We start from the raw sequence: 26,870 nt of genomic DNA, 5'->3' as shown, positions 1-26,870 counted from the left end.
GGAAACAGTGGAAACAGTGTCAGACTTCATTTTTGGGGGGCTCCAAAATCACTGCAGATGCTGATTGCAGCCATGAAATTAAAGGATGCTTACTCCTTGGAAGGAAAGTTATGACCAAAGTAGATAGCATATTAAAAAGTAGAGACATTACTTTGCTAACCAAGGTCTGTCTAGTCAAGGCTATGGTTTTTCCAGTGGTCAGGTATGGATGTGAGAGTTGGACTGTGAAGAAAGCTGATCGCCGAAGAATTGATGCTTTCGAACTGTGGTGCTGGAGGAGGAGGAGAAGGGGACGACAGAGAATGAGATGGCTGGATGGCATCACCGACTCGATGGACATGAGTTTGAGTGAACTCCGGGAGTTGGCGATGGACAGGGAGGCCTGGCATGGTATGATTCATGGGGTCGCAAAGAGTCGGACATGACTGAGCGACTGAACTGATTTGCTCAAGGTTGAACAGTAAATATCCAATGTGTGTATAACTTCCATTTATTGAAACACATACTAGTGAAAAACTAGTCTGAAAATGGTAGGGTTTTGCCCATTAATTTACTAGCCTTAATTCAGTCCACTAGTTCACTTGTTAGTAGTTTCCAAATATGTGTGTAATGCATTTGACCAGACACTTGCCTATATGCCTTTAAGATTATAATTTTATGATTGTATGAAAATTATTCTCAACTCACAAATGAAAACAAGTAACACACAAAAATAAATCAGATGTTGTCCCACCAGTTAAAACAGAGGGACATAAGTATTGCAATAGCTCTTCAAACAACTAAAAGAACGGTGATCTACAAAACTAGGTGCACATGAGCCCTGGAAATATCTAAACCATTAGAAGAATGTTTACTACGTACAAAGGTGATAAGAGACCAAACTACTCAGTGCTGAAAGGAGCTATCTGGTGAGATCTTAGAATCTGTCTTGCATACAAGAGCTAACAAAATTGATCAGTAATATTTTCTACCCATCATAAACATGTTTAAAGCAGAGAAAGATGAAAAACAGAATGGTTTTTAAGCATTTCTGTCACAGATGAACAGATAAAGTGCTTTTAAAAAGGTCTTATATGGTACTTATAAATATGTCCCAGATAATTACTAAAATATTACTATAGTACCATATTAGGTCCCAGAAATTACTTAAATTCTAATTCCTCTTTAATCACAAATTATATAAAGTTTGCATAAACATTTTACTCTTCTACAACTATGAACAGTTTATTACCCAGACTTTACCTCTCTGATACTGACTTCTTTTCTTTCTTTTTTCTTCTGATTTTTAAAAATACTACAATTGAGGTCCTTAACTTTCTATCCCATTTGTATATCCCAAGGCCATATGAGAATCAGGATCCAAACCACTAACTCTGGACAAATAAAGGCTTAATCCTCTTTATCTTTGCTGTTTCTAGGTTTATAAAACCCAATAATCAGTAAAAACAAAAAAATGCAAAGGTTCCTGCTACTGATGTTTCAGAAGAACCTTAATTTTAGCCATTTTAAAAATTCAATGCCTTATGAAAAGATGCAGACTTTCACAGCATTTACACAAATGACAGAACATATACTGAAGAAAGTGTTTCCTACAAAAACACGACCATCTCTCAGATGTGGTGAGATGACTTGCAAAAAAGATCTAAGAAATGTTTCAGTATTCCCATAAGCTGCCAGTTCATAGGAGCTCACAACAGCTACTTAACATGACCTCATATATGAGTAACATTTTCTTTATGAAGATATAGACAGTATTTTGTAATGAGCATAGAGAAAAAAATTGTTAGGACTTATCCACCATACATATATATATATATATATTTTAAACTATTTGACCACAATATTTTTTTCTCTTCCTACTCCCCGAAAAAATCTTTCCTTGTGTTTCTTTCCTATTTTTCCCCCCCAGTGATAATTATTTTTATCACAATAAAGGTAAGATAATCCTGTTTCTCAGCTCCAGAGCTCCATGTTCTGACTTGTTCTGTATTCAATGGTCTCAAATGTGAATATGCTCACCTGGGAGTGTTGCAATGTTAGAGGAAAAGACTTAGCCTTCTATTTTTACTTTTCATCTTTTTTTAAAATTAAGTTTTACTAATATTTCATGTACAGGATGACAGACATGCCTGGTGTTTTCTCAATGCACTTCTCTAATAGTTACTAGAAACAGAGTAAACAGAAAGCACGCAGACTAACGCTTAATCACGCCTGAAACTAAACACAAGAATGAAAGCTCCTATAGCACAGTGTCTTGACTTACTCTGCTTCAAATCATGTAAATGTGTCTTTCTTTCTACTCTCAAAGAATTCATGGTATAATACCAATATGCAGACAGGACAAAAAGTGTGGAAGAGCTGGATCGGAGAATTTTATTTCAAGAAATCTCTGATTTGCGTATAATCCTGAAACTCACAACCAGAAGTTAAAAAAAAAAAAAAAACAGGTTACTTTTCATTCTCATTAAATTAAAATGCAAGATTAAACATTTCCTCTCAGACTGATAAAAACCGAAAGTCTGAAAATGCCATGCATTTGATAAGATTACGGAACAATGGTTGGTACACTCAAACTGCTGGCAGGAATGAAATTTAGTAAAACCACATTTAAAACAGAAGCAAAGAGATTAAGAAGAGGTGGCAAGAATACGAAGAGTCCTTAATGACCTGGGTAACGCTGACGGTGTGGTCACTCACCCAGAGCCAGACATCCTGGAGTGTCAAGTTTAGTATGCCTTAGGAACCACACTATATTCAAAGCTAGTGGAGATGATGGAATTCCAGCTGAGCTATTTCAAATTCTAAAAGATGATGCTGTTAAAATGCTGCACTCAATATGCCAGCAAATTTGGAAAACTCAGCATTGGCGTTTTCCACGGGACTGGAAAAGGGTTGTTTTCATCCAAGTCCCAAAGAAAGGGAATGCCAAAGAATATTCAAACTACTGTACAACTGCAGTCACTTCACACGTTAGCAAGGTAATGCTCAAAATCCTTCAAGCTAGGCTTCAACAATACATGAACTAAGAACTTTCAGATATACAAGCTGCATTTAGAAAAGGCAGAGGAACCAGAAATCAAATTGCCAACATCCGCTGGGTATCACAGAGAAAGCAAAGGAATTCCCAAAAAACACCTACTTCTGCTTCACGGACTACACTAAAGCCTTTGACTGAGTCGATCACAACAAACTGGAAAATCCTTAAAGAGATGGAATTATAAGACCACCTCACCTGTCTCCTGAGAAATCTGTATGCAGGACAAGAAGCAAGTTAGAACCAGACATAGAACAGACTGTTTCCAAAATGGGGAAAGGAGTACGTCAAGGTCATATGTTACACCCCGCTTATTTAACTTTATATGCAGGGTACATCATGCAAAATACCAGGCTGGATAAATCAGAAACTTGAATTAAGATTACCAGGAGAAATATTAACCACCTCAGAAATGCAGATAATACCACTCTACTAGCAAAAAGTGAAGAGGAACTAAAGAGCCTCTTGATGAGGGTGAAAGAGAAGTGAAAAAGCCGGCTTAAAACTCAACATTCAAAAAACAAAGACCATGACATCTGGTCCCATCACTTTAACACAAACAGATAGGAAAAAAGTAGAAACAGTGGCAGATTTTCTTTTCTTGGGCTCCAAAATCACTGAGGAAGTTGACTGCAGCCATGAAATTAAAAGATGCTTGCTCTTTGGAAGGAAAGCTATGACAAACCTAGAGAGCATATTAAAATCACTCTGGTGACAAAGGTCTGCATAGTCCAAGCTTTGGTTTTTCCAGTAGTCACATACAGATGCGTGAGTTGGACCATAAAGAAGGCTGAGTGTCAAAGAATTCAAGCTTTTCAACTGTGCTGGAGAACACTCTTGAGAATTCCATGAACTGCAAGGAGATCAAACCAGTCAATCCGAAAGGAAATCAACCCTGAATATATTCATTGGAAGGACTGATGCTAAAGTTGAAGCTCCAATCCTTTGACTAACTGATGCAAACAGCCAACTCATTGGAAAATATCCTGATATGGGAAGATTGACGTCAGGAAGAGAAGGGGGCGACAGAGGATGAGATAGTTGGATGGCATCACTGACTCAATCGACGTGAATTTGAGCAAACTCTGGGAGATAGTGAAGGACAGGGATGCTGGCATGCTGCAGTCCATAGTGTCACAAAGAGCTGGACATGACTTAGCAACTTGAATTAACAACAATAACATTTAAAACAACTGTGTCTTACATGGTAAAAGCTAGTGTCCTTAAGACTTTAGAAACAGTAACTTCACCCCTTAAACTCTAGAGAAACTTTTAGCATGTGTTCACCAGGCAACACATTCACAAAGGCCCAAAAGAGCATCATTTATAATACCCCTGTATTGGTAACAATTCAGAATTTCAAAAGGACTATATGGATGCACATGGTGTAGTCATACAACAGAACACTCTAGAGAAGAGGAAATTAAGTTCAGCTAATGGCCTCAATACAGATTAGTTAGCTAGATAGTTCAGTCGCTCAGTTGTGACCGACTCTTTGCGACCCCATGAATCACAGCACGCCAGGCCTCCCTGTCCATCACCAACTCCCGGAGTTCACTCAAACTCATGTCCATCGAGTCGGTGATGCCTCCAGCCATCTCATTCTCTGTCGTCCCCTTCTCCTCCCACCCTCAATCCTTCCCAGCATCCAAGTCTTTGCCAGTGAGTCAACTCTTCACATGAGATTAGTCTTTTAAATTTAATATTGAATTAAAGAAGAAAACACAGTTATATCCAGTGCAACACCACTCATTTAAAGTTAAAACAGGTAAACCAACTATAGTGTTCAGGGCCCACACAAATGGTAAAATCATAAAACACAGTAAGGAAATGATTCCCATAAGAAGCAGGGCAGCAGCGCCTCCAGGTGTTGGAGAAGAGATGTAAATGAGAATGCTAGGGGGCTTCCGGGGGGGTTGGCAATGCTCCACTTTTTGACTTGGGTAATATTTGATTCCTAATACAATTGTTTTATAACTATTTATTATATAGTACATTTATAAGTAAAAGAAACTTTTAAAGTATTTTTTGGTATGATAATGGTACTGTGGTTATGTGAAATAACAGTCATTATCTCAAGAGATAAAAACTATAGGTATTTATAGATAAAATGAAATAATGCTTGGAATTTGACTTCAAAATATAAAAAAGGCAAAGGAGATGCACTGATCAGATAAGAATTGATGTTGCTGAAGGTGAGTGCATGAGGTTGAGCATACTACCGTCTACTTTTGAATTATTATTTTTGCTGACATCACTTTTTAAGAAATGATAAATGGCAGCAACCTCATGGCTTGCTAAGGAATAGCTTACTCTACTTTCATGTACATATTAAAAAACTCCAACTGAAATCAAATCAAGATCAACTTAATAAAAGCATTAAAGAAAACAGTTTCCTTTCTGACATCAACAAACATAAAAGCCTTCTAGTTTCTAAGAAAAATGGCCTTCTACTACCACGCTACTCCCACCTCTCACCCGCCACCACTCCTGCACTTCTCCAGCTGGTATTCACATGGAATGCTAGGGACACGAACTAAGCACTTCCTGACTGTGCTCTAGGCACAAAACAGGACAGGAGCACCTCATGCCAAGAGCCTTTCTAGTTTGTCTTCAAAGTTCATGTACATAAATCCACACTTTGCCCACAGGTATATGAAAGTACACAGGGAGTACCATCCACCATATCTGAGAGCAGCTTACTGTCTCTAGGAGGAAATCCAGAAGCTACTCCTGAGACAGGACAGGCAGTTCCAGTGAGTAAGATAATCTTGCCTCATTTCCAGGTTTAGCATATGGTTAAGACATTTGAATCAGTCCTCTGCACTACCTTTCTACAAAGTAGGAATATTTTTCATTTCTCTACTGATAAGGGTGATTTTTAATTTTCATTTATATAACTTCATCTGTTAAATGGTTTGAGAGGACTATTGTTATATAATAAGATTTTTAGTTAAACAAATTAAAAGCACGCATATTTGCATTTTCAGAAAAGGGAAAAATGACACCATATCAATCAAATTCACACCTCATTTAGGGTGTGTGGGAATGTGATTCCTGAAAAAGGAAGTTCTACATGAATCATCTCATCATCACACAGTATTGATGGGGATGCATCACACTTGAGCAAACACTCTTGCCTGGCATAAATCCTCTGAACTTCTAGAATGCCCTTACCGAGAGCTTCCTCTAGCCACCCTTCATTGAACTATTATTGGCTCTTCCTCTCAGTCTAAGGTCTACAAGCAACCTCTGTCTACTGACCCTTCCCATCTCCCTCCAACTCTTCACCTATTTCCCTTGAAGAAACCGTAGACTCTCTAATAGATGGAGAACAGTGCCCTTCATTTTTTCTTTTTTAAATGGCAGTAATCACTTCATCACTCACATACACAACCCGTACTATTATGGATTAGAACTGCACATCAAAACAACAATGAAAGTGGAAGTAAGAAAAGTTAATGCAGGAAACAAGCAATCTTATTTCAGAACATGCTACGCACACGCCTGCAGACGGGAGAGGAGGACTCACCGGCTGCAAGGGCAGGAAGGAGAAGGTAACTCACTGCCCACAGGATGCAGTTTGGTCAGGCAGTGCTACCTCTCAGCCTGGGCACACAGTAACAGTCAAACCACTGAGACAAGCACACACGCTTCACTTAAAGAACAAAACCATTCAATGATTTCCCATTTCCAACGTGTAAAAATCAGTCTTTCCATGGCCTGGAAGGCCATACATGACCCGGCCCTTCACTATCTCTGACCTCATTTCCCACCACTGCGGCCTTGGCTCACAGCCACTCTGCCCTCTTTGATATTCCTCTCATACATACAACCCTTACAACTTCCAGAACTCTCGTACTCTCAAGTCCCTCAGGCTGAAACGCTCTTCCCTACCTGTGTGCCTTAAATCGTAGCTTAAATACCATTTCATCAAAGAGGTCTTTCCTGTACACTCTTAATCCCTCCCCCATTTCCCCTTCTCTTTTTTTCTGCTTTCTTTTTCCACAGAACATTTACCATTACCTGACATCACAGACACCTACTGATTCACTAGGTATCTCCTCCACTAGAATGACAGTGAATGAAGTCATAATGTCTGTTTTGCTCACTGTTACTTCACCAGAACCTGGCTTGCTGGAGAAATATCAGTGTTAATATATGATGGCTGGCATAGGTGTTTAAATAAAGCAACACACTTCAGAGATAAACACAACCACAAAACATCAGTATCATGTGGGGAAACACTATACAGGGAAAATACGTAATGTGAATAGAAAGGGGGGAGGCTGTAAATCAATATTTATTGTTTCTGAGGATAACTCAGAAGTTTATTACCTTAACTGCGGTGATGGCAGCATGTGCATACATACATGCAAACTCAACAGATAGAATACGTTAATTATGCACAGTTTTTTGGGTATACCAATTATAACTCAAAAAAAAGCTGGTGAAAAATTCCACTAGCACTCCAATGCACAATAGGAAGTAGGTAAAAATTCACTAAATTCCTGTAAACAGCTGATAGATCTTGTTTATTAAAAAATTAAGGTGCAAAACAGCAACCATTTAATTTAAAGATTCCTACCTTAGCATATATGTAGCAGCAACAACAGCAGCATTTACACTACAGCCAATTTTAAAGGTTTAGATTACCATGGCTCAAAAAATTTGGACTCTATTTTATTCTGTACTATAGTGTGCTAAAACTAAAGAGTAGGAAGGAAAAGTATGATTCTTATGCTACTACTGAGAAAAATGCATTCTAAGTTCTTCCCAATACTAGCTGTTCCTTTTCCACACATGGCATGCACAAGAGCAGGGGCGGTGACGGAGTGGGAGAGCTGGCACACAGCACTCGATTTTGGTACAGACTTCAGGAAGCTGTAGAGATGACCAAGCAGCTTTCAAATAAGGCACTCTTGATACTGTCTACTAGAGCTGCAAGGTATGCTTTTGCAGGCTGATTAACGCATCCTTTAAGTGTTTTTTTCCTAATGCCAACAAGCCAGCTGTTTTTCCACTAGAGTGACCATGTGGCCCCATGAAGTGTTGTGCCATTTTTTTCAGCAAGTCAAAAATGTGGAATATTTCATACAATTATGTATTATTAAACAATAACACAATACAGACATGTTATATATGCACAGAAACACTCAAACTGCAAACACTTTGTGTATCAGAAAATGTATTTCTAATGTCCTGTACTTATAATTCTAAAGTCTTACGCTCACCACTCTTTAAATTCCCAATCTATGCCTTTCCAGTTTGAGTATACCTGTAAAACAGAATGTTATATGCATTATGAATGCTGGCAATAAACAAATAACCTTAAAAAATATGGAAATAGAACTTGTGGTTTCCTGTCTGACATGTAAGGGGCTTAGAAGATGTCGTGCCAATCCACACGATCAAAAAGCTGAACTGAAAATCAACAATTCTCAGGTCCTTTAGAAAACTGAGATCACAGAACAAACCGTTGCCTCCAGAACTGGAGAGACATGCCAGTGCAGAAAGTCACCATGGACTGGAGTGGAAACCTCCAGGCCGTGCAGAACTAGTGCAGGCCAACCTGCAATCGTAACTGAGGACTTCCTGGACGATGAGCGTGGGCAGCTGGAGAGTTCAGGAGGGCCTGTCTTAGCAGGGCCCCCACACTCCTGTTAGTTTCACCTCCAGGAACTCTACCATGTTCTCAAAGTGAAAACCAGAGAAAAATCTCCTTCTTCTCCAGCAAAGGGGAGGGAAAGGTAGACATTTTAAAATAAGCTCCAACACTATACGTTGGTTCAGTGTGTTTGGTTCTGATGTTATCTGAACAGAGACAGGCCTATCTTCTGTCTCCTCTAAAAGGGTATTTTGTCTACCCAGAGAGTACTGTAATGGGAGCTATGCCACTGAAACAGAACAAATTCAACATCTTCTTTTCACAGTCTAACTCTTTTAGATAAGATGATTTTCCTCTTTGACTACGTTTTTCATGTTGGCTGCTGCTGCTAAGTCGCTTCAGTTGTGTCCGACTCTGTGTGACCCCATAGACGGCAGCCCACCAGGCTCCCCCATCCCTGGGATTCTCCAGGCAAGAACACTGGAGTGGGTTGCCATTTCCTTCTCCAATGCATGAAGGTGAAAAGTGAAAATGAAGTTGCTCAATCGTGTCCGATTCCTAGCGACCCCATGGACTGCAGCCTACCAGGCTCCTCCGCCCATGGGATTTTCCAGGCAAAAGTACTGGAGTGAGGTGCCATTGCCTTCTCCTCATGTTGGCTAGCTACAGTTAAAGAATGTGTCACAGCTATCCAGGCACTTGACTGAGAGTCTCTGAAGTTGGGGCTGGAAACGGAATGCGTGGCCTCTTTCTGGGGGAGAGAGAGGGAAGTATTCACAGAATGTCAGTGCTGGGAGGGGCCCTGGAGAGAATCTGTGGTAGGCAGCCTGTGAAGTTGGTCCCAATGATCCCTGTCTCCTGGAATTCATGTCTTTGTACACTCCCCTCCCTTGGGTGTGAACTAGATTTGGCGAGTTAATTCTATGGGCCAGAGTACAGCAAAAAGTGGTGGCAAGTCACAAAGATTCTGACGTCCATCTTGCCTGCCCTCTTCCTCACACTAACGGAAGCCAGTCAACCATGCTGTGAGCTGTTCTACGGAGACCAGTGTGGCGACAAACTGAGGGAGACTGTTGTTAGGATTCAGAGAGGAACTAAACCCCGCCAATAACTGCTCCAGTAACCCAGAAAGCAGGTCCACTCTGCACTGAACCCTGAGGTAATTATGGCCTCAGCTGACACCTTAACTGTCACCTCAAAGATATCTTAAGTCAGAGGACTTGGTTGCACACTGCCTGGATTCCTGACCCACAGAATCTGTGAGAAAATAGAAGTCTGTTTTAAACCACCATGGTTTGTTTAGGTTAACTTGCATCATCTTAGTTATGGACAAGGAACTAGTAACCCACTTCAGTATTTTTGCCTAGGAAATCCCATGGACAGAGGAGCCTGGCAGGCTGCAGTTCATGGGGTAGCAAAGAGTCAGATAAGACTGAGCGACTAACTAAGTGAATCTGTGAGATAATAAAAGTCTGTTTTAAGCCACTATGGTTTAGGCTAACTTGTATCATTTTAGGTAACTAATACTTCACCCAATCCAATCTCTATATTCTCAGTGAACTAAAGGAGATCAGGAGAGCTTTGATACTTTGCCTGAACTCTTTCTGACTCAGACCACACCAAAAAAACCACACCTAGACCACTGCCCCACTCCAGTACTCTTGCCTAGAAAATCCCATGGACGGAGGAGCCTGGTAGGCTGCAGTCCACGGGGTCGCTATGAGTCAGACACGACTGAGCGACTTCACTTTCACACATTGGAGAAGGAAATGGCAACCCACTCCAGTGTTCTTGCCTGGAGAATCCCAGGGACGGGGGAGCCTGGTGGGCTGCCGTCTATGGGGTCACACAGTCAGACACGACTGAAGTGACTTAGCAGCAGCAGCAGACCACTGCCACACACAGGCCCCAGGTAGGATTCTCACAGCAATTTACAATTGTTGTTGCTGTTCACTCAACGACTTCAGTCGTGTCCAACTCTTCACAACCCCACGGACTGTAGCCCGCCAAGCTCTTCTGTCCATGGGAACTCTTCCTGGCAAGAATATTAGAGGGAGTTGCCATTCCTTCTTCAGGGGATCTTCCTGCACCGGGGATCAAACCCATGTCTCTTGCATGGGCAGGCAGGTTCTCTACCACTGAGCCGCCAGGGAAGCCCAATTTATAATACCCTTCTGCAATCTGGCACTATGGAAATTTGTCTGTTCTTCTTAACAAAGCCTCCCCTCAAAAGAAACCTATTTTGCCAGTTCCTAATTGACTGGGGTTATATCGGATACTAACCAACTTTGGGGAAGAGAAACATCCAACTGCAGCCTCCTCTAGCCTGTCTCAAGTAAGGAGTTAAAAAAAAAAACTGAAACAAAACTGAGAAGCACTTGTGTAGGTCACAGTCCAGGGGGCACAGGCTCACTGAAAGATTGAAACCTAACCACAGCAGTATATCAAGCTTCCTCGTCTCCAACATCTCACCAATACATCAACAATGCTCCTGTTTGAAAAGACAGGGAAATACAATGGAAAGATCTGGACCTCTCAGACCTTACTCAGAGAGAAGTCCTAGGGAAACCAAAGACAACAGGGCACAAAAACAAGGACATCACAGAAAATGTTACCCTGGGTCGCCTACAACTACAGCAAAGGATAAGGAAAGCCTAATCCCCACACAGATAACATAAAAACTCATACTACAGGCCTATTTCTCTCAGTTTCTCTTACTCAGCATATTATCACAAATGACTTTCAACAAAAATTACAAGGCATACTAAAAACAGTATGGTGATAGGATTCAAGTGTTCTAAAATCTTTCAAAACTGTTGAAAATGCAATCATTGGTATAAATTATACACAATAACAAATGCACAGGAAAACATGGTTACTGAAATAAATATTCATTTTATGCTTAAGTAAATTTGAACCTTTCTCATTAAAAGTCAGGAGAAGCAAGAATGTTCAGCCATCACTGACACTATTCAACATTATATTGGAGGTCTTAAACAATGCAGAAAGATTTCAATAGGGAAAAAAAGTTTACATATGAGAATTAAGACAAAATGTCACTATATGGAGAAGTTTAAGAAGTATAAAGTGTTCAGTATGGCATCCAGATAAAAAACTGGTGTATAAAAATTATTAATTGCTTACAGAATAGTAAGAAAAAAAATCCACTAGGAAATGTAATAGCAAAACAATTTCATTCAGAATAGCAACAAAAATTCATTTTAAAAAATCTAAAAAAAACTGAGCAAGAAATATGCAAAGCTTACATAATGAAAATTTTAACTTACTAAAAGAACATGAAAAGGTCTCTACAAATGAAGATGTATGCTATGCTTCTCAATTACTCAAAATTTGAAAGATGTCAATTCTCATCCAATTACATCTAGATTCAATGCAATTCTAAAGTGAACACCTAAATGATTTAAAAGATGCATGATGCATCTCATTCAAAGAAAAAAATACAGAAGATAATGCAGTAAAAACCCAGGTAGTAACAATCCAGCTTAAAAATAAGACTTATCAAAATAGTTTAAAAAGAAGAGCTACGTACTAAGTAACGGCAGCAGGTGCAATGGCACAGGTGTAAACATATGTAACCAAAAGAACAGATTTTAAGAGCAGTCTCTTTAAATATATGAAAATGTAGTATATAATAAAGGTGACAATTCATATCACTAATAAAAAGACTGGCTATTTAACAAACTATTTTTAGATAGCCGACTTAACATGAAAGAATAGTCAGACCCCTACCTCATGCCACACAAAGCAACTCTCCATACTTCATGGATCAAAGAACTAAATGTAAAAACCAGTGTTACAAAAGTAGTAAAAGGGAAGATGGTGGAACAGTTAACAGTAGGAATCTGTATCCCCACCACCACTGTACAGGCATTATCTGTCTGCTGTATCTATTCTGGAACTCTGGAGTCTCTTTAAGGCTTGCAACTTCCAGGGGAAACTTGAAAGGTAAATAGAAGCTAGTTTTAGTCAGTGTCAGCTCTCAGCAGAGGAGCAGAGCAGGGCTCCCCTCTTCCCATAGCTGCGGTCTTTGCACATCGTGCACACAACCTCTGGGGAGCCAGGGTGGGCAAAAAGGAGCCTGTCCTCCAAACATCTCCACTTCTGATCACAGCGGAGCAGACCAGCAGATGGGCTGCCACTGTTGGTGTGCAACTCCCCAACTGTTGCAAGCCCCTCCTCCTCTGGTTGAAGTGACTTCCAGAGGATTTAAAAAGCCAGTGCCCTTTCTTCTTCTCCCTGCCCTCACTTTTTCATATTTTCCCTTTTCCAGAGCCAGACATTAAAGACTAGGACATTCAGAAACAACTGTATATACAAGAAAAATTAAAAAGTGACTGTGTATGTATGACCAGGGAAAGGCTCAGAAAAGATCTGAGGAGACCTTAAGATTACACCTCAATCTTCCTTTTAAATTATTACAAATGTTAAGCCAAACAGAATACAATAGAAATTTATTTATTCAGCCATTCAGCCAGCAAACCAGCTAGCATGTATAACCACATTCTCCAGGGTATTAGATGTGATCCTGAAGATACAAAGTAAACATGGTCAGGGCCCCTAAAGAGACTACAGTAGATATTAGGCAAGCAGCTCCATCCTACCATCGAAAAATGAGCTAAAAGAGCTGGTGGAAATACTGATGAGGTACTTTCCCCTAAGTCAGGAGAAAGCTGGGGAAGATTTCAGAGTTGACATTTGATACAGGCATCTTGAAAGATGAAGAGAAAACTGGAGGGGAGGGCAGAATTTTGGCAGAGGTAACAAAATGTGCATAGGCTACATGGGACAACGGTGAGGCAGGCACCAAGAAATGGTCAGCGCAGACTACTCACTATCCACTCAGGGCAAAAAAACCCGAACCTCTGTCTACAGAGAAATAAGGATAATGGCATCTTCCCCAGAGAACTGCTGTGAGGAAAAGGAGATGGGAAATCCCGGCTCGCCATCTTCCACCCACTGATTTCCAAAGCTGAGTTGGCTCTGTCTCCCTCTCCTCTCACGGGTCCACCAGAAGTTGCTCTACAACCTTCTCAGTCACGTAGGGTAGTCTAGCACAGTTCTTCACATATAGCATTTACTCAAATACAAACTTATTTTTTTCTTTCTTTAACCAGATGTTTAGAATTTCACTGACAGGCCTTGGAACTGCCCTGCAATCACTACTGGAATCCTGGTTCTTAACCTGAGAATCAACAGTATGCATGACAAGTACCCCACCCAATTTGTATGTGTATCACTTCATACTTACAGGTTGAGGCTGTTCCGCGATACAGCAGTTGAAACACAACCAGAATTCACTCATGCTGATAGTCCAAGTTATAAATGAGCACCAATGAAGTTTCCAAATCTCAACTCGGGAAGCTTCACAAAGCACGCTTCTCAATGTGATAAATGTCCAATGATGCCAAAATAATAACTTTATTATTTCTCTGTGCTTGTTCCTGGAAGTCAAGTATCTTTTACAGTCAATCTAATAAAGAAAAGGTCAGATTATTTCCTTTCTTTGTTTCTGGTTCTAAAGAGACCTGTTTCTGAACCACCAGGAAAGGTATAAAAATTGTTGTCTTGACTCAGGGCCTCAACAGGTGGTCTAGAAAAAGAAAAAAGGAAAGAAAACAAGTTACTTTATTTATCCTTAGAAGCTTTTATTTCTTAAATCTGATAAAATTAAGAACACTTCAAAAAAAGTAAACACTGAAAAAAAATCAAGACTTTAAACTGATAAGTCACTCAACAAAAAAATATTTAAGTACTTTCTGACTGTCAGGTATTAGTAACATAGGAACTGAAAGGAAACAGTAATCCTTGCCTTCACAAAGCATTCTGTTTTGTGACTATAAAAGCTTTTCCCAAAGCCATACTCTAAACCAGGAAGACATAAATGACAGATATTTTTACATTTGCATAGAAGATCTTCAATGAAGATTAATGCATACATGTTCAATGGCACAAACGCAGGCCACAACAAGGCATGAATTTGTGACCCTCATTCTACACCGTCCGAAGGACGTGCCTTCTAACATATTATAGGCAAATGACACATTAAATCTTAAGAAGGAAGAAAACGTACACTATCACCACAGTTAAAATTCAGCAACTGGAATGTATTTTCAAGGAGAGATGAACTTTCCTCAGCTCACCCAAACTCTGAAACAAAGAAGTAGCAGTCTTACAACTGGCTCTGTCCAATGAAGCGAGTAAATACTATGAAGGTTTGTAAGCTCAAAAGAAAAGTATGTTTCATTTATTTCCACAGCAAGAGTATTAGAGCAAAGGGTTATATTTACAACATCACGAACATTATTTCAGCTACTATTTACTTGACAAGCTTAATTCCACCCTGAATCAAAGATCTTGGCCATTAAAAACTTACTGTGAAATCTCTTTTAACCAATTCTATGAAAACAAACAATGCTTTGTTTGACACTGAAATTCCTTATGCTCACCACTGCTACTGTAGCACATACAAACACTGAGTTACTCTGATGTTTCAACTCTACTGGATTTGAAATCTGAGGTTTTAAAATCTATTATATGATCTATTCTATCATATTTTCTCATCTACATACAATGCCAGGCAACACCCTTTTTACTTATAATTTATCTTTGCCAGAAACCACTGTCAAATATTAATTTTACAATGGAAGGTGTTTTATTTTCTTCACTTTTTAACTAAAGTAAATGTTCCTTCTGTTTAACACTTAACATTAATCAGTGACTTCCCTATTTAGAAATCCACATTTCCACAAATTCAAATTTCCTTCCTAGAGTAAAGCTATTCCTTATTTGGAAAATTTTAAAATACACATTTTCCCACTACATGTACTACTTTGAAAGTGATATTCACAGTATTTCTTAATGTTCAGTTGAAGAATGACTGCTTAAAGTATAATAATTTGTATTTCTGGAGAAAAGACAGAAAAGATACAGGTGTATCACCTAGAAAACAGAATGAAATACATTTTCAAACCAAGGGGATGTTTGCAGCTCCACAGGTTTTTATTTGTTAAGTAAACACTGATGTCTGAAAATGTTTCAAACACGCCTTGGAATATCATACCAACATGCTTTCCATCTTCTTGTTTTTCTAAACAAAATTTCTTTTTAGAATTTTTTTACAAATGTGTACATACTTAAAACACATTTATACATAACACCTTTAGAGAAGTACTGAATTTGTCACAAAAATTTTCACAGACACTAATAATAAACATACTCACAGTTAATTTCACTTCCTGAGCTCAGCGTTGCTTAAATCACATCCACACTGAAAACCTTACTTTTAATACCTTAAGATAACAAACGAAGTGTCACTTTGCAACATCAACAACTAAACTTGGCTTTAAACACAACTCAGCAGATTCCACACATAAATGAGGGGTCAAACTGGACTACAGCACCAGAGCATTTCACAAACCACAGTTTCATTAGACAGAAGATTTTAGCAAAGCTTATGTGAACTGTCAGGCTACTGAGTGATTTGCAGAGCTTCCCTGCATTAAAAGCTCCGTCTCTCGACTTTCAGAGACTGGCGTTGAGTAAAAAAGTACAGAAGTAGTAGCAGTATGCTCTGGCCAAAAATATAACCTTCTCAGCCCCTTCCCCTCCCCCTCCCTTTCTACACCTAAATCAAACGCTGCAGATATAAGCTTCATACTTGTGTGAACAGTTTCACTGCTGACAATTTAAAGAATTTATGTCCCAACATCCTACACACAATAAAGCAAAACTTTTCAGGTCAACTTCCAAAGAAACAGGAAAGCCATGACTCGAAAAAAAATACAAAAAACAAGGCAACGAGGCACACCTCTAACCAAGTAATTTCTTTTCCTTTTTTTGTGAAATACTTTAACTCAGTTGAGGTACAGAGCATGCATAGTTTGTGTGAAACAGAATTGGATAAAATTTAGAATTTAGACTTTGAAATAAAAGAATGGTGGCAATTGTTAATACTATCTTAATTTTTCACAATGTTAGCCTGAGGAACTGACAAGCTCTGTTAGTTATAAAAATGGAATGCTGCACTGCCCATGTCACAGGTCTGAAATGAGGGCTAAATTAGGATGTACATAAGGGTAGTGCATCTATTACAAAGAGTTATACTGACATAAGATGCTCTTATTTACTATCAAAATTAAAATAGCAAACAGTACAATGAAGTAACAAAAATAACGTGTAATTTTAGGAAACAACCTAAAAGTCTACATTTCCGACCACACCAAAAAAAAAAAAGAATAAAAAAATTTTTTTAAAGAACTGAGACAATCTACAGACTGGGAAAAAATATTTGCAAACAACGCGACCCACAAGGCCTTAATGTCCAAAATACACTACAGCTCATACAACTCAACAACAACAGAAACAGCTTAATCAAAAGATGAGCAGAAGATTAAAGAGACATGTCTCCAAAGAAGAAATACAGGTACATGAAATAAGTACATGAAAAGATGCTCAACATTGCTATTATTAGAGAAATGCAAACCAAAACTACAATGAAGTACCACCTCACACCAGTCAGAATGGCCATCATTAAGAAGTCTACAAACAATGGAGAGGGTATAAAGAAAAGGCAACCCTCCTACACTGTAGGAAGGATGTAAATTAGTACAGCCACTATGGAAAACAGTACAAAAGTTTCTCAGAAAACTAAAAATAGAATTACCATATAATCTAGCAATCCCACTCCTGCACATATACCTGAAAAATCTATTAAAAATCTATTAATTAAAAAAGACACATGCACTCCCATGTTTATTTATAGCTGCACTATTTCCAAAAGACAAGACATGAAAACAACCCAAATTTCCATCAAGAGATGAATGGGTAAAGATGATGTGGTACAATGGAATACAATGGAATACTACAGACATAAAAAACAAGAACAAAATAATGCAATTTGCAGCAACACGGACACAACTAGATTATCAAACTAAGTGAAGTAAATCAAAAAGAGAAAGACAAATACCGTATGCTATCACTTATATGTGGAACCGAAAATACTGCACACATGAACATACCTATGATGCAAGACGCAGACATAAGAGAAGAGGCTTGTGGCTGGCAAAGGGGCGGGGGTTGGGGAGGACTGGACTGGGACTTTAGAGTTAGAAGATGCAAACTTTTACATATAAAAAGGATAAACAACAAGGTCTTACTGTATAGCACAGGGAACTAAACATCCTAAATAAACCACAATGGAGAATAATATAAAAAACACATACGTGTTTATAACTGAATCACTTAGCTGTACAGTAGAAATTAGCACAATATTGTAAATCAACTATACCTCAATAAAAAACTGAAAAAAATGAAATGTACTCCATTCATACAAAAGAATACTACAATAAATGGTAGCTTCATCCAACACACTGGTCAATTCTCACCGCCATGTTATTGAGGACAAAACAATGCACATGGAAAGACCTCATGTATATGAATTTCAAAAACAGGTTCAAAAAAAACCAAAACTTCAACTAAACTATTTTGTGTAGAGATGCATAAGGAAGTGTAAAAGTAAAGCTAGAAAATTATAATACAAGTCAGGAAAGTGGTTATCTCCATGGCTGAGGGCAGGGATTAAGAATAGGAAGCGATGCACAAGGGCTCTTGGAATGCTGATAATCTACCTCTTGACCTAGGTGGTAGTTACTCAAGTGCTTGCTTTATAATTTTGTATTAAATGTACATTTATGGTCTACATATTATATCTTTAAATAACAATTTAAATATATAAGTAAAAGAAGCAAGTACGAACAATTTCAAGTTGTTGGAGTCATGGAAATGCAAAAAAAGAAAAAAAAAATCAAGTAAAAATGAACATCCTTACTAAGAGACTCTGAACAACCTGGTAAAATTTGGGATGTCTGGGCAGGGAGAGGGATAGTAAGATCTGAAATTCTACCAGATGCCAAAGAGGTTTCCAACAGAAATGCAGAACCTACTAATCAATGACCAAGTCTGAGTTCTCAGTAAAGCTATATCACAGCTGCACCAGCACTAACTCTGTCTCAGTCTAGCTAAAATCATTCTTTTGATAGTGACTTGTGATACAAAGTTCTTCCGGGGGCGGGGGGCATTCTGAAAAGAGCTTTCAAACTATGTACTTATCACAGACTTTTTCTGTGGCTAAAGTTCAAAATCAAGCCGCTGTTCTCTGAACTCAGTTATAAGAGGCACACTTGGGGACACAGGCAACAACTGAAGTAAGCTTAGTTTTCCTTCTTAGAATGACTGATTATAGGTTAGTCTTTCCCCCTGTTTCTTGTAAATGTAATCACATAGTACTTAAAAACAAAATCTGGCTTTTTTCATTCAGCATGTTTCTGAGATTTTCCATGATGCCTCTATTAGCTAATTCATATAGACTTCCACTGTATAGACACAGCATAATGTAACTGTTTCTGTTTGTTATTTCCAGTTTTTTGGCTATTAGAAATGCTGCTGTGAATTAATATATACAAATATTCATATGAACAGAAATTTTCATTTCTCCTGGGTAAATATGTAGAAAGAGAACTACTGAGTCATATTTATTTTAAGAACAGTTTGAACTTTAAACTGTTTTCCAATCCGGCTGTACTATCTTGCATTTGTACCAGCAATGTATGAGAGTTCCAACTGTTCCACTTCCTACCAACACTTTGTGTCCTTAATCTTGTTCATTTCAGTCATTCTCCTGTGTATGAAGTACTATCTTGCTGTGACAGCAAGCCACTCATATGTTTTCTTCTTTGGCTAGGTATAATCAGATCTTTCGCCCATTTTTTAAATTTCTGTGTCTTCTTCAGTTGTGCTAGTTCCATATTCTAGATCTAGTCCTTTGTCTGACAAGCATATTGTGAGTATTTTTTTCCTGGTCTTTGTCTTTCCATGTTTTGAAAAAAACATGTCTCAGAGAGTTTAGGTTTTTTTAATAAAGTCTAGTTTATCTATTTCATCGTTTATGATCTGTGTTCTAAGAAATGTTTGCATGTTCCCCCAAACAGCTTTTCTTCAGTTATCTTTTTACCCACAACTTTCATTTTTTACTTTTCAGTCTATCATCCTCTTTTAATTAGTGGTAGTACAAAGTAAAGGTCAATGATTCCTTTTTTTGACATGCTCCATAAAATTGCTCCAGCTCATTTCCTGATGGACCCTTGGCCTACTGACTTGATTTGGTACTTTTTACTGAAAATCAAGTAACTGTTAAGTCTGGGTCCATTTTTGGGCTTATTATTAATTACATTGATGGATTCCTATACCAGAACCAGACTGCCTTTCTGATACGTGTATGCGAGTGCTAAGTCTCTTCAGTCGTGTCTGACTCTCTGCGACCCCATGGACTGTAGTCATGGGATTCTCCAGGCAAGAATACTGGAGTCGGTTGCCATGCCCTCCTCCAGGGAAGTCTTCCCGACCCAAGGATCGAACCCGTGTTTTATGCCTCCTGCATTGGCAGGCAGGTTCTTTATCCTTAGTGCCACCTGGGAAGCCGGCTATAGTTTTACACTACGACTTGAAGTCAGGTAGTGATAAATCTTACAAAGTTTTCTTTTACAAGATTACTTTGGATTGTCTAGATGCTTCACATTTCCACACTCGTTTGAGGATCAGTTTGTCAATGTCTACAAAAAAAAAAAAATATCCTCTGAATCTGACTGGGACTGCATTTTTTTCCTGACATTTGGAAATTTACATTTTAACAATACTGAGTATCTAATCCATCAACATGGGGCTTCCCTGGTGGCTCAGCAGTAAAGTATCCGCCTGCCAATGGAGGACGCATGGGTTCCATCCCTAAGTTGGGAGGATCTCCTGGAGGAGGAAAGAGCAAAACCCACTCCAGCATTCTTGCCTGGAAAATTCCAGAGAGAAAGGAACCTTGCATCTGCAGTTCACAGGGTTGCAAAGGAGTCAGACACAACTTAGCAACTAAACAACAACAGTCCATTAACATGGCACATCCAACAGACTGTAGTTCTCACTGTACATGTTTCCTATGTATTTTCTGTTGCATCACTTTTGTTTTCTGAACTTTTTTTACAGCCTTCCTAAGAAAGCTGCTCTTCTTTTTTGGCTGCACTGCGTAATTTATGGATCTTAGTTCCCTGACCAGGGACTAAATCTGGATGAAAGTGCAGAGTCCTAACCACTGGACAGCCAGGGAACTCTCCATATGAAAGCTTGAAAGTCAAAAAGTCAAAAGTCAATTTTCATCACAGATTAGGGGGTTTATCTTACTTCTGACAAATTTTCATCATGAATTGGTTTATTTTACCTTTCCCAGGATAATAAAACTATCATCCCACATAGTTTCATTTAGGTTTACTTTTACAAATTATCTTGGACATTAGTATTTTATAGGTATAGTTAGGTAGCATTTTCAGTCTACCCAGGCTTTTCCTTTCTGACATCTTCCTTTTTCCCTTAATTAAAACTCAAGTACTTAACCCAAACATATACATATGTACAGGAGGGTTTCTTATGTTGGCTCACACCTGACAGAGTCTGCAATGCAAACAGAGTAACACATAAGCAAACTACTGTTCCCTTCTCTAACGCCCACACTTCTCACCCTTGTATGAGAACAAATACCACGCCTCCCTTTTCCAGCTTTAACAATAAATCCTCCTTTTCCTTTCCTGCTACTCTCCTTCTTTCCTTTTTCCAGTTTCTCTCTCTCTTTTTTCTATCTCTTCATCCACTGTCCTAAAACCCTTCATTAGCGATACAGAGTTAGAAATAACAATTCTGTGACAGAATAGGTTCTCAATTATTAGCTCATGGATTGAAAGCTATCTTTTCTCCCGAGTCTAGGTAGAGCATCTCACGCGGTCTCCTTGTTAACGTTACCTGTAGCTCTGAATTCGCTGTCTTTTCCCCCACATCTGTGTCTGTGTCACCTTTCGTGGTGGGTGGCATCGTCACACAAGGTTTACCAAGCACTACATACTCAAATTCTATCCCACTACCAGCAGTTCAGGGAATTAAAAATCATACTGTAAAATTCTTTTTTATATTTAAACAAATTTTTACTCTTATTCAGGGCTTCCCAGCTGGCACAGCTGTAAAGAATCCACCTGCCAATGCAGGAAATATGGCTTCGACCCCTGGGCTGGGACGATCCCCTGAAGGAAATGGCAACCCACTCCAGTATTCTTGTCTGGAAAATCCCATGGACAGAGGAGCCTGGTGGGCTACAGTCCATGGGGTTGCAAAGAGTCAGACATGACTGAGCACATCCATATTACCTTACTCTTACTAAAAAATTAGTACAAGCACAAAGATTTTTAAAGTATTGGTAAGCAATAAAAAGCTGTTTAAAATGGCAAATATGACATATAGCGACTAACACTTTATGGGCTTCCCTGGTGGCTCAGACGGTAAAGAATTTGCTTGCGACGTGGGAGACCTGGGTCAATCCCTGGATTGGGAGGACCCCCTGGAAAAGGGAATTACAATTCTACTCACTCCAGTATTCTTGCCTGGAGAATTCCATGGACAGAGAAGTCTAGTGGACTACAGCTATGGGGTTGCAAAAAGGAGGACACGACTGAGCAACTAGTACTTTCATTTTCACAGTCATGGCATTAGGAAATGTTCTAATGTAATTCTTTGGGCTTCCCAGGTGGTGCTCATGGTAAAGAACCTGCCGGCTAATGCAGGAGACATACGAGATATGAGCTCGATTAAGGAGGAAATGGCAGCTCACTCCAGTATTCTCGCCTGGAGAATCCCATGGACAGAGCAGACTGAAAAGGCTACAGTCCATGAGGTCACAAAGAGTTGGACGTGACTAAAGCGACTTAGCAGGTACGTCTCTGTTCATAGTCATCTTTAAGTTATCAAGGTGTTTCTTCTGGTATTTATGAATAAGATGACAACTGCTAATTCTTGTTATTGACTTTTAGATAATTTAACCTGATTTTCTGTTAAAACAGATTAGAATATGTCTTTTTTAAATCATTGCCTACCCTCAAGCTCCCTTTCACTTATCAACACTGATAATTAATAGTTTTTGGTTGAATCAGTAATCAATGTTTGTTACTACAACTGCCACTGCTGAAACAAGTCATCCATTAGAATTAGCTATTTTTCTTGAATAATCATTAGTTTTTCTGTGGTTAATAACTCCTGAGAATTTGTGTTTGCTTGGTTTTTCGATGTACATACACCAGAACTGCTTAGTCACTAAGTCATGTCGCTTTTGTGACCCCAGGGACTGTAGTCCACCAGGTTCCTCTCTCCGTGGGATTTTCCAAGCAAGAATACCGGAGTGGTTGCCATTTCCTTCAGATGGTAAAGAATCTGCTTACAATGCAGGAAGGAAATCCAGGTTTGATCCTTAAGCAGGGAAGATCCCCTGGAGTAGCAATGGCTACCACTCCGGTATTCTTACCTGGAAAATTCCATGGACAGAGGGGCGTGGTAGGCTATAGTTCAGGGAGTCACAAAAGAGACACGACTGAGCAACTAACACTTCTCATTTTCTCCCAGGGGAGCTTCCTGACCCAAGGATTGACCCCGCATCTCCTGCACTGGCAAGTGGATTCTTTACCACTGAGGCACCAGGGACTGCAAAACACTTTAATTAGCTCTGTACAAGACCTGTAATTTCCAAATACCTGAACGTGTGAGTAGATGTACTGAGTCAAATTTTCTTTTGATTTTGTCACATGACTATCTAGCCTCTTGCTTCAATCTTTACTAGCTGCTCTCAAGGCATATTTCCTTTGGTTTCCTTTCCTAGTTTGATGCCCTCTTTCTGAGAATCACCTCTTCCTTTTTTCATCCTCCTCAGCTTATTTTATAAAAAATCACACATTCCAGTTCACTATCTCCCTAGTGAAGGACAGCCTGGCATGCTGCAGTCCATGGTGTGGCAAAGAATCTGACACGACTTGGCAAGTAAACAACAACACATTCTAGTAGCTTCTTAAGAAAGGGTACAGGGAAGAAACAAATGTTTTAAATGCTTGCATTTGACTTCTAATTGACTGGTTAAATACAGAATACCAAGTTAAGGATCTTTTCCTCAGGATTTTAAAGGCACTGTTTCACTATTAACTACTTTCAAGAGTAGCTGCTAAGAAGTCTGGGGACATAATTTTGTTTCTTTCCTGGTTATATATTTCTCCCTTCTCCGGGAAGTTGAAAGATTTTCCCTTTACTTGTGGAATTCTCAAGTTTTTCAGCGATGTAACTTGGTTTGGTCCTTTTCCATTCATTGTGCTGGGAACTGGATGAGTTCTTTCAAACTGAAGAAAAATATTAGTGCCTATACTACATGGTTGTTGAGAGAATTACATGAAGTACTTATGCTTAGCATAGGTAAGTGTAAATAATATTGATGATTACCAATATTTATCCACATTTACCAATTTTAAGATTACTATTTTTTCTTGCCTCCCAATATTTCCTTTCAACTTCCTTCTTCTGCTTAAGATTTTTTTTTTCAGTAGTGCGTACATGCTAAGTCACTCAAGCTGTGTCCAAGTCTTGTTACTCAACTGTGGCCCGCCAGGCTCCTCTGTCCATCAGGGTCTCCAGACAAGAATACTGGAGTGGGTTACCATGCCCTTCTCCAGAGGATCTTCCCGACCCAGGGATGGAACCCACATCTCTTTTGTCTCCTGCATTGGCAGGTGGGCTCTTTACCACTAACGCCATCTGGAAATGACATCTTCTAAAATATTTAGCTACAAGTGGTAAGCTTCTCAGTTGCTTCTCTAAAATTGTGGATTTTCTTTTTCATTTTAATTTTGAAATAATTTATAGAACTACTAAAACAGAACAGAAGTATGCCATATACCCTTCACTCAGTTAAGACTGCTAACACATACACTGTTAACACAAGGTCTGTATTTTGTCCCTAGCCTTGTATGACAGCTTAGCTAAGTACAGAATTCTTGGCTGACAGTGTTTTCCCTTCAGTCCTTTACACATGTTATTCTGACCACTACTGTTGCTGATGAGAAGTCAACTGTCAATCTAATTTACTGCCTTTAAACATAAATTTACTTTTTCTCTATGAATGCTCTTAAGATTGTCTTTGCATTTGACTCCAATTTCACTGACTCTCTAGCTTCAGATTCATTTCCATATATGTATGATTCTTTTACCTGTTTCTACTGCTATTTAACTTTTGCTATTAATATTTTCCCCCCAGCTATTATCATTTCAATAATCACAGTTTTCATTTCCTTCAGTGTCTGTCTTTCATTCAGACAGTTTAGACTAATAGTGTTTTTCTTATTATTCTGTTAAAGCCCAGTGTCTCCTGGTTGAGGAACAACCCATGAAGCACCATATGCACTTTCAAGTACTTAGAAACCCATAAACTAAAGTATAAAATTCAAGTTTACCTTTTTTAATTTAATTTCTTAGCTTGAAATTCTCACATCACATGGATAGTCACATTCATATTACACACTGTTATCTACATGCAAGCTCAGAAAGAGTAATAATGTAGGGACTTAGAATTTAGACTCAGATACGAGAGCGCCTACATCAGAATCCTGCATTCCTCCACACTTTGGATGAATGATCTTGGGCAGGTTACTTAACCTCTGTGTATCTCAGTGAACAATTTTATAAAATGGAATTTTTAACTATCTACCTTAAAGGTGTATGTGAGGATTAAATGAATAAATTTAAACTGCTTAGAATAGTGCCAGGCATACAGCAAGTTTAAAAACACAGGTAAGTTTTTATTGTTAGCATGATCAGATGATCAGATCAAGCTAGTCAATTCTAAAGGAAATTGACCCTGAATATTCACCGGAAGGACTGTTGCTGAAGCTAAAGCTCCAACAGTATGGCCACCTGATGTCAAGAGTTGACTCACTGGAAAAGACCTGATGTTGGGAAAGACTTAAGGCAAAAGGAGAAGGGGGAGGGAGAGAATGAAATGGTTAGATAGTATCACTGACTCAACAGCTATGAATCTGAGCAAACTCCAGGAGATAGTAAAGAGCAGAGGAGCCTGGAGTGCTACAGTCCATGGGGTCACAAAGAAACCATGACTTAGCAACTGAACAAAAAACAAGTGATCATCATTGTCATCACTACTGCATCATTCTTTTTCCCCCCTTCATCCAGGGAAAGTAAAAGTGAAAGTCGCTCAGTTGCGTCTGACTCTGCGACCCCATGGACTATACAGTCCGTGCAATTCTCCAAGCCAGAATATTGGAGTGGGTAGCCATTCCCTTCTCCAGGGGATCTTCCCAACCCAGGGATCAAACCCAGGTCTCCTGCATTGCAGGCAGATTCTTTACCAGTTGAGCCACAAGGGAAGCCCAAGAATACTGGAGTGGGTAGCCTGTCCCTTCTCCAGCAAATCTTCTCGACCCAGGAATCAAACCAGTGTCTCCTGCACTGCAGGTAGATTCTTTACCGGCTGAGCTACCAGGGAAGCCCAGAGAACTGAGCAGAGGCAAGTTTCCTTGATGCTTATCTAGGCAAGCAAAGATTTTTCTAGTCCACCTATCTTTCTGACACAAAGCAGCATGCATACAAAAGTATATGAGTATGTTTATTTATATTTAAGAGGGTGAGTATTAAGATAAATAAAGCAAAAGCAGTACTAAGGTAGTATAGCATACAGTAAGATTAACAATAGAGGGTTTTCAGTCGATAGTTGAGTAAGGAATTCTACCTTACTCCACCTATCACTTATTAATTACAAAAAAAAATACACTCATAATAAATTATATTTAGTAAGGTTTTTCACTTAGTGTAGAAGGCTATGTATACCAGAAGATAAACTTGTTGAGGGGAATGCATACAATACCTACTTACCACCTAACTGGCTGTCTTGTCTGTTTTGCAAGAGGAGGAGGGCAGTTAATTAAAGGCTTGAAGAATGAGAAGTATGTAATCCAAGCTTCCTGGTCCAGCATGGAATACCGCCCCATCCATCCCTTGGGAATGTGAAAGCTGATTAGGCACGAAGTACAATCATTTATCTGGGTGTGGAACAAGTAAGGTTCAGACCAGGCTTTGATACGGTGTTTCAGATTCATCCCCAGAGAGCATCAAAGCTCACTGTGATTTCCATTTGACTGCTACCTGCCTTGAGACTATCGCTTTAGGACTCTTTGTTAACTTGGTATTTTTCCTGGGGGAGGTGGGACGATACATTTTCAGCAACCAGTGATATTTTTGGCCGAGAAAAAAGTTTACAAGATTTGCTGTAATAACAGAACTATGTCAAGCTAAAGAGTA

At 39.1% G+C, this 26,870-nt stretch overlaps 2 protein-coding genes across 2 annotated transcripts in view; both read right to left on the bottom strand.

Annotated features, from left to right (window-relative positions):
- CDC42SE2 (CDC42 small effector 2) overlaps window positions 1-14,130 on the bottom strand; it is a 50,798-nt gene extending 36,668 nt beyond the window's left edge. The window contains exon 1 of the mRNA XM_088838827.1: window positions 13,912-14,130. Coding sequence (XP_088694953.1) covers window positions 13,912-13,965 — 54 coding nt within the window. The 5' untranslated portion in view covers window positions 13,966-14,130. The remainder of the gene's footprint in view (window positions 1-13,911) is intronic.
- Window positions 14,121-26,870, bottom strand: part of LOC148777117 (uncharacterized) — a 66,507-nt gene continuing 53,757 nt past the window's right edge. The window contains exon 4 of the mRNA XM_088839309.1: window positions 14,121-14,253. Within this exon, the coding sequence (XP_088695435.1) occupies window positions 14,154-14,253 (100 nt within the window). The 3' untranslated portion in view covers window positions 14,121-14,153. The remainder of the gene's footprint in view (window positions 14,254-26,870) is intronic.

Source organism: Moschus berezovskii, chromosome 8 (genome assembly GCF_049115385.1).
Source record: "Moschus berezovskii isolate FMDL1 chromosome 8, NW_MosBer_1.0, whole genome shotgun sequence".
Taxonomy (NCBI): domain Eukaryota; kingdom Metazoa; phylum Chordata; class Mammalia; order Artiodactyla; family Moschidae; genus Moschus; species Moschus berezovskii.
This window is presented reverse-complemented; position numbering and strand designations above follow the sequence as displayed.